At 41.3% G+C, this 7,324-nt stretch overlaps 1 protein-coding gene across 5 annotated transcripts; it reads right to left on the minus strand.

Annotated features, from left to right (window-relative positions):
• Nucleotides 1-478: 478 nt before the first annotated feature.
• Nucleotides 479-6,132, minus strand: LOC139366230 (RNA-binding motif protein, X chromosome-like). 5 transcript variants are annotated; one of them, XR_011626730.1, is made up of 10 exons: nt 6,041-6,132; nt 5,275-5,400; nt 4,872-4,978; nt 4,613-4,766; nt 4,369-4,482; nt 4,156-4,270; nt 3,899-4,030; nt 3,729-3,814; nt 1,490-3,169; nt 479-1,355 (listed from the first exon to the last, which is right to left on the minus strand). XR_011626730.1 is itself a non-coding variant. In XM_071103479.1 (9 exons), exons 2-9 carry the CDS (start codon nt 5,381-5,383, stop codon nt 2,856-2,858), a joined length of 1,137 nt encoding a protein of 378 aa, XP_070959580.1. In that variant the 5' UTR covers nt 5,384-5,400; nt 6,041-6,117; the 3' UTR covers nt 2,560-2,855. The 5 variants fall into 5 exon arrangements, 3 of the variants coding, with proteins under 3 accessions (XP_070959580.1, XP_070959579.1, XP_070959581.1); XR_011626729.1 differs by having other exon boundaries at nt 4,369-4,509; nt 6,041-6,117; XM_071103479.1 differs by lacking the exon at nt 479-1,355 and having other exon boundaries at nt 2,560-3,169; nt 4,363-4,482; nt 6,041-6,117.
• Nucleotides 6,133-7,324: the final 1,192 nt, after the last annotated feature.

Below are 7,324 nucleotides of genomic sequence, written 5' to 3' on the forward strand. Positions count from 1 at the left end.
AAAAAACAATTAATAATGGATTACAATGCCACAAAAGGAGGGGTGGATAATTTAAACAAGCTGGTGCATGGCTCCAGCTGTAAAATAACCCCACACTGGCCACTTGTGATATTCTTCAACATTTTGGCATACAACGCATTTGTCATCTGGAGCAGAGGGAACCTCCAGAAGAGATGGCTCTTTCTCAAGGAGCTGGGCAAGACCTTAAATCCAGGGGCAAGACCTTAAATCCAGGGGCAAGATATCCCAAGGTCCCCAGGTTCTGTAGCCATCATGAGGATTCAGGAGGATGCTGGCACCAACAACTCCACTACCAGAAGAGTAAGTGATGTTGTAACTAACTATATGTTATAACTATAGCACTAAGAAGCTGCGCTGCGGTGTGTGTGGACACAAGGACAGGAAGACACAGTACAGATGCATCAAGTGCAAGAAATACATTTGCAACACACACACACATAGTAAAATTGTCCCTCTTGGTGTGCAGACCGGCTTTAATTACTTATGTTCAGTGGGGCTCATTTATCATTTCCGTAAAATACTGTATGTAAAATGTGTCCTTCCAATTTGTTCAGTTCAAAGCAATAAACATCAATAGTGATAAAAACCTTGTTTCACTTATATTTGTTCAAGATAAACATGATTTATTCCACCAATGTCTTGGTTATAGATTTTTGGTTTGCAAAAAAATCACAGAAAACAAATAGCGGTTTTATTGATAAATGTGATATAGCAGAGGTAAATAACAATTATTAACCATGTATGCCGTCTATATTTTGTGTAATTGATTCAACATCTATTGTTATGGCTGTATTGTTTTAATCCAACAATGTTGTGAGTCCATCAGACCCACAGACATTGGGTGAATAACAAGAACACTACACAGGGGTTAATTGGGCTTTCGATTCTTTGTAATAACTGTTCTTCTGTCCACACCTGGGAGAGACTGAAAAATTCTAAGCAATGGTTGTGTGCTTCCAATTCCACTGCAATATCAGGAAACAGACACTTGTGTTATCTGATGGGCTCCACCATAACTGGCAAGGAAACATTCTATAATCTAGATTTCTGTAAGAGATGCCTATCACAAATGTGGCTCAGCAAACCAAACAATCTGCATTCCAATTCTAGTGTACCATCATAATGAAGTTGCTTAACTCCAGCAATGAATGGTTGTGCTTTTGGGAACAGTATAATTTTCGCTGTTCGAAGGTTATTTTTTGAGACCAGGCATTAGAATGACCTTCCTTTTGGAGTCTCATTTCTCTGCCTGGTTTGGGTAAATTATGTTGGTTGTTTCCATGCAGGCACCTGCCACTATTAGATGTAATTGGGAGCAGTGCCAGCACAGGTACCTGAAACAGTGAAGAAAAGATGCAGTCTTTCACAAAGTTAACATGGGGCATGTAGCTGTCCACAGGTATTCTTCAAATGTGTTTTAAGGGTTATTAAAACTGTTCTTTGATCACTGAATTGGCGCTGGACATACCTGTTCGGTCCAACATCAACCAACAGGAAGGCCAACAGGAAGGCTTGAATCAGCAATAGTTCCAGAAGATTGCTCCATTAGAGCTCACCCTGAAACAAGAAAATATAAATGAGTGTCCTGCCATTTCTTTGATTTTGTATTACAGAAAGTTGATAACCCAACCCGCCAGTTTCCCTTGAAAATAAGTCAATGGTCCGATGTCATTTTCTCGCTCCCATTCACTTCCCAGTTTGGTTGTTAGGACATGGCTGGTCTTCCGAGTTGTCTCCATTTGTGAGTTGGCATGCTTGTGACAAGATGAGCTGACTACACCACTTACTAAAAAAAGAAAATTAAATCCACGGTACACAAAAACAAAGACACCTTATGAATATTGCACCTTAGTAAAATAAACTAATTTGCCATACTTAAGTTGGAGAAAAAAGAAAAAAAAAGTCTCCGGCAAAGGTGATCTCGTGATTCTGCACATTGTTGACAAGTTACATGTTGACCCATAACCTAGGTTTAGTGGCAAAGTCATCATTTATCAAGCAAAATATAACTCCATATGTTGCTGATATCAATTTGGTTGACGAAATATGACAATTTAAATTGAACGCCATTGTTTAATTTCATTTCCTGGTGCACCCAGTGGCTCGCACACCAACCATTTGAGCAGACTAATTTACGGGCATGAAATTAATTTCACAGACGAGAAACAAAAATGTTTGCTTTGCTTACCAGCTGTTGACACTATCAGTCGTGTTGAAAAGACTCTTGCGTTTGGTTGTTGGGGTCTTTCTTTGGTTAGGTCGTTGCAAGCCACCATTGTTTGGCTCTATGGTGAAGGAGCCATATCCAGAGAAAACTACTCCGATGAAGAGTTTGGAAAGTGACATTTGCTTTGTCCTCAGACAACCGGTTGGTTGACTGAAAGTACAGGACTGTTAAGTGTCATCTACAAGCTTCAGTTACCTGCATCTCAACTGATCTCTAGTGGACAGAACTTGTAGATGTGCGCTGGGATATGGGTGTACACTCATGTCAGTTTCTGGTCTCTTTCTGAACATCCATTAGCGTTGCGAAAGTTCTTTGGTTAAAAACTTTATTAGTGTATGAAAGCCATATCCAAGACTATAGCAGGACATAACAGCACTAAATGTACAAAAAATAAACACTCATCACTTGGCAATGGTATCACATGGGCCGGGAAATATAAAACAAGTAATTTTAACACTGAAAACAAAAAGAAATTGACAGGCTGAGGATAAACAGCTCAAAACCTAAGCTTGTCCATGGAATTTGACATCCCTACTTTTTTCCCCTCACTATACAAGTAGTGAATGAGCAGGCATTGTGTAACGATCGCTCTGATGTCATATCCATCTCAGTATCTGCTGCGGGCAATTCCTCTATCGACTCTGCTGCCTCCGCGGCCACCACGGGGCGCCCCGCGACTTGAGCCACTGTACGCTTCACGGGGATAGCCTCTCTCGATTGGGGGTGCTGGCCCCCGCTCCTGCTTGCCCAGTCGCTCACCACGGCTAGGAGGGTATGGTTCACTCCGACTGCTGGGGTAACTTTCACGACTGCCATAGCCATCCCGGGAACTGCTTCCATAGTCGTCATAGCGACTGCTTCCGCCACTGCCATTGTAGGATGGTTGGGGGCCCCTTGAGGGTGGGGCGCTGCGTGAGTTACCTGCAGGGTCAATGGGTCAGGTAATTGGCAAGTTTCACTTCACACACTTTGCTGAATTGTTATGAGCCAATCTTTTCCGTGAGTATTTCTTAATGACAATCAATAGCAACTACACGTTTAAATCTCCAATATGCTAGGGATCTGAACAAAAATTTACACTGAACATTTAGGTGCTTCGGCAGATTATTTATCCAAGCTTGGCAGAACATAAAATACGCTATGAAACCCCTTTCAGCATGCCATGTTTTGTTGAGTAGCTGTTTTTTTTCCTTTTAGAATTCCAGTTGTTCGAGTTGCACATTGGTCACACGTTTTTTTTCAGTGAGGTCTTGGTGGTTTTGTGAGGGTCGTTTTACCCCCCAAAAACAGACTTGTGTGCATGACTCCTTGAGGGATTACTTTGCGACACTGTTGAACGAACAACGATTGGTCAAGAAGCTTTGTTGGGCGTTTCCATGGACTCGTGATGCGTATACGGTCACCACATCCCAGGGCCACATTGAGCAGGTTGCGAGACTAGAGCAACTTGTTGCCATTACACTTAAGTGGTCATTCTTACCGTAACCATCGTAGGGCTCTCGATAAGAGGCTGCACTAGGGCGCTCCATATAGCTTTTGGGTTCCCGGCCTCCACCATAACCATCACTGGTGAAAGAAATGGTGTAACATTACTTCACTTTGATGCCAACGGAAACCTACACAATCTTTAGACTCACAAGTCAACCATACCTGTAGCCCCTTGACATTGACCCATATTCTTCGCGGGAACTGGATTGGGGATAATCCCTTGGCGGATAGTCCCGTGGCGTTGGTGCGTAGTCCCGTGTATCCCTGGAACTCACATATTCCCGGCTAGAATAGCTGTCAAATGGGAAAACATGCCAGATGTGTAAATAAGCAATGTGAAATTTCTAAAGAAGTTTCATTCAGAATGTGGAACCAACCACAAATGGGTAGTGAGAGATTTTTTGCACGGGAACACCCACCTGTCCTTTGTGCTGTAATATTCATCTCTTGGTGATGGGTAATCATCCCTTCTGGACATTGAGTCCCTGCGGGGAGGGGGTGGGCCATAGGGGTCCCTGTCCCTAGACATGGAAGCTAAAGAAAACAAGATCCCATGTAATCATCATGTCTTTGTGGCACTACATGCTTAGTCAGTCCTCATAGTGATAAAGTCGAGAGGTCCTCACACGTACGTCTGCCCATCGGAGAAGGAGCATGTCTCTTGGGTGGGGGGCCTCCATTACGAATCGGAGGTCCCCTTTTCAGTGGTGGAGGGCCTCTGGACGAAATCCCTTTGAAAAAGGGTTCTACAATCCCTACGTTATCATAGTAGTCTTTCGGCAGACAAGAAATGCAAATATTAATGGCAAGCTCAGAACTTATACTTTGCATAAATGCCCAATACCACAACCCATGTGAGTACTTCTGTAAAGGTACCTCTGGATGGTGGACCCCTCATTGGTGCTCCTCTAGATCCTCTAGGACCTCTAGGGGGACCGCGGCCACGCATGGGGGGTGGGCCGCGTCTGCCCGCTGACTCAAACTGAGGTTTTGTTGCTTGTTCAACCTTTATTGGCTTACCATCAAGTGACTGAGAAGTAAATAGATTCTAACGTTAAAATTAGAAATGTATACAATCTACATAAGTTAGGGGTCATTTAAAACATTTAAATAAAAAAACAATGCAATTGTTTACCTTCCCATTCATTTCGCGCGCAGCATCCTTTGCATCTGCCGGACTCTCAAAGGTCACAAAAGCAAAACCTCTTGATTTGTTTGTTTCACGGTCTTTCATCAACAGAACTGGAAAGGAAAAATATCTACTTAGTGCTCACACAGGAACTGTACTAGGTTACAAAATATTAATCTGAACTGATACTCAGAACTTTTTAGGGGTATTGTGCATTTCTTTCAAAACTATTGCTGATCAAAACAATTTGGTTATTAACTTACTTTCTCACACTTTGCTTAATCATAAGTTTATCCATTAAAGGAATCAAGACTGCAGCTTGGTACTGCTGAATCTGTCCACATACATAAGTATTAGCCATGCATGGGCAATCCATTTTAAATGATTGAGTTAACGCATTTATTTTTACCTTCTACTATTCTGCCATATTTGCTGAAGTACTTCTCAAGGGCCTTCTCGTTAGTTTCAGTGTCCAGGCCACCGATGAAGAGCTTCCCTGGTCGGTCAGCCTCTGCCATATTTGGGTCGGTTTAAGCTATTAAGAGAATAGTCGTTATTTCATGGAGACACCAGATCAACGTTTGTGAAACAAATGAGCATGTTTGGACTAGGGCATATTTGATTAAACAACTTGTCCCGAACTCGGTTTCGAAACATGCAGCTAGCCATCTTGGCTAGCATAATATTACATTCAAATATACGCGGTGGCTAACGTTAGTTGTTGGAAGTATGCCACGTTTACCAACAACAGCATTGTCCACTAGAATGGTACGTTTTAACAGCACAAAATGGCGTCAAAGGGGGAATGAATGACAAGCTAACTAGCATTTCCAAACATTTGTGGCTACTCCTTCCAGTTAAAATAGCTTCCAAACAAGTAAGCCACGTTACAAACTAGCTAGTTAGTTTACAATAAAATAACCACGTGGGGGCATTGTCAGTTCAAGTGCATTATTAGTAAATTAACAAGAAAATAAAAAGAGGACGAAACTGTGGATTCATTCAACAAAGCTCAAAATGGCGACTGGTTGGCTAGCTGTTGGTCGATAAAACAAACGTGCGTGCATAAATGTATCGTTCAACGGATTTTTATAAAACATTAAAGTGTGTTGGCCGTTTAATATCTGTAAAACAGACAAGGCATTGTGCACAAATGTGAGCAGTGTCTAACCTACCTTTTAAAATTTCACGACACGCTCGAAGCCTCCTCCAGGAAAATACGAAACGACGAAGGTAAACCTATACTGATCACGTGGTATCACGCACCCGGAAGTAGTTGCCAACCTTTTCATTTGTTAAATTATTCTAAAATATTCAAAAATGTTCACAATCAAATTGGCACTTTTTACATACAAAAAACACTTGTTCTAATTAACAGACCGAGCAACTAGAAAAATCACGAATAAATAATACAACATAAAATGAAACAAATAAGTAAACAAAACAAAGACCAAGTTTTCTAATCAGGGATCATATTAAATTGTATTTGTCACATGCGCCGAATAGAACAGATGTGGAGGCTTTCTTAAGCCCTTACCAGCAATGCTTTAATACGTTTAAGAAAAAAATGTGTTAAGTAAAAAATAGAAAATAAAAGGAAACAAATAATTAAACAGCAGCAGTCAAATAACAACAGCGAGGCTATATACAGGGGGCACCGGTATAGAGTCAATGTGCGTGGGCACCGGTTAGTTGAGGTAAGTGAGGTAATTATGTACATGTAGGTAGAGTTAAAGTGGCTATGCGTAGATTACAAACAGAGAGTAGCAGCAGCGTAAAAGAGGGGTCTGGGTAGCCCTTTGATTAGCTGCTCAGGGGTCTTATGGCTTGGGGTTAGAGCTGTTAAGATGGCTTGGGGGTAGATCTGTTAAGAAGTCTCACTCTGGTACCGCTTGCCGTGCGGCAGCATCAGAATACAAAAGTTACTATAAAGACATAGGGCTTGTTTAGAATGGACTAAATTCAAAGACTTCATGTAACCTCATTTAAAAATACTACAAACTGAGGGGTAGATTTTAAGAAACAACATTTGTGTTTGAAATATGTTTCCATAATAATAAAATTATTGTAAATAAATGCATAATTTCTATCCTACATTAGGAAACCAAATCTGGCACTGTTATAAATTAAAGTGGGTTTAATAAGATTATTATATGTAAACCATATTGAAATGCATCCCAAAAGGTTTTAGTGAGTTGACATGTGAAGAAAACATGTTCTGATGTTTTTCGTGTGGCTCAGTTGGCATGTCGCTTGCCAAAAGTCGCTTGCAACGCCAGAATTGTGGATTCGAGTCCCACGGGGGTCTACTACAGAGAAGAAGAAAAAAGTATGACATGTATGCGCTCACTACTGCAAGTCACTCTGGATAAGAGCGTCTGCTGAATGACGACAATGTAGAATAGCAGAGTTACAAAAAAAGACAGTGGTCAAGTTTAAATATGTGTCTTAAGAAATCA

This window comes from Oncorhynchus clarkii, chromosome 14 (genome assembly GCF_045791955.1).
Source record: "Oncorhynchus clarkii lewisi isolate Uvic-CL-2024 chromosome 14, UVic_Ocla_1.0, whole genome shotgun sequence".
Taxonomy (NCBI): Eukaryota; Metazoa; Chordata; class Actinopteri; order Salmoniformes; family Salmonidae; genus Oncorhynchus; species Oncorhynchus clarkii.

What these genes read in the sequence shown, in the direction of transcription:
- LOC139366230 (XM_071103478.1), bottom strand. Translation starts at nt 5,383, where the DNA reads ATGGCAGAGGCTGACCGACCAGGGAAGCTCTTCATCGGTGGCCTGGAC. An exon ending in TCAATGTCAAGGGGCTACAG is followed by an intron (nt 3,815 to 3,898) that starts GTATGGTTGACT and finishes TTCTTTCACCAG; the next exon opens with TGATGGTTATGGTGGAGGCC. An exon ending in AGAGCCCTACGATGGTTACG is followed by an intron (nt 3,170 to 3,728) that starts GTAAGAATGACC and finishes TTGACCCTGCAG; the next exon opens with GTAACTCACGCAGCGCCCCA.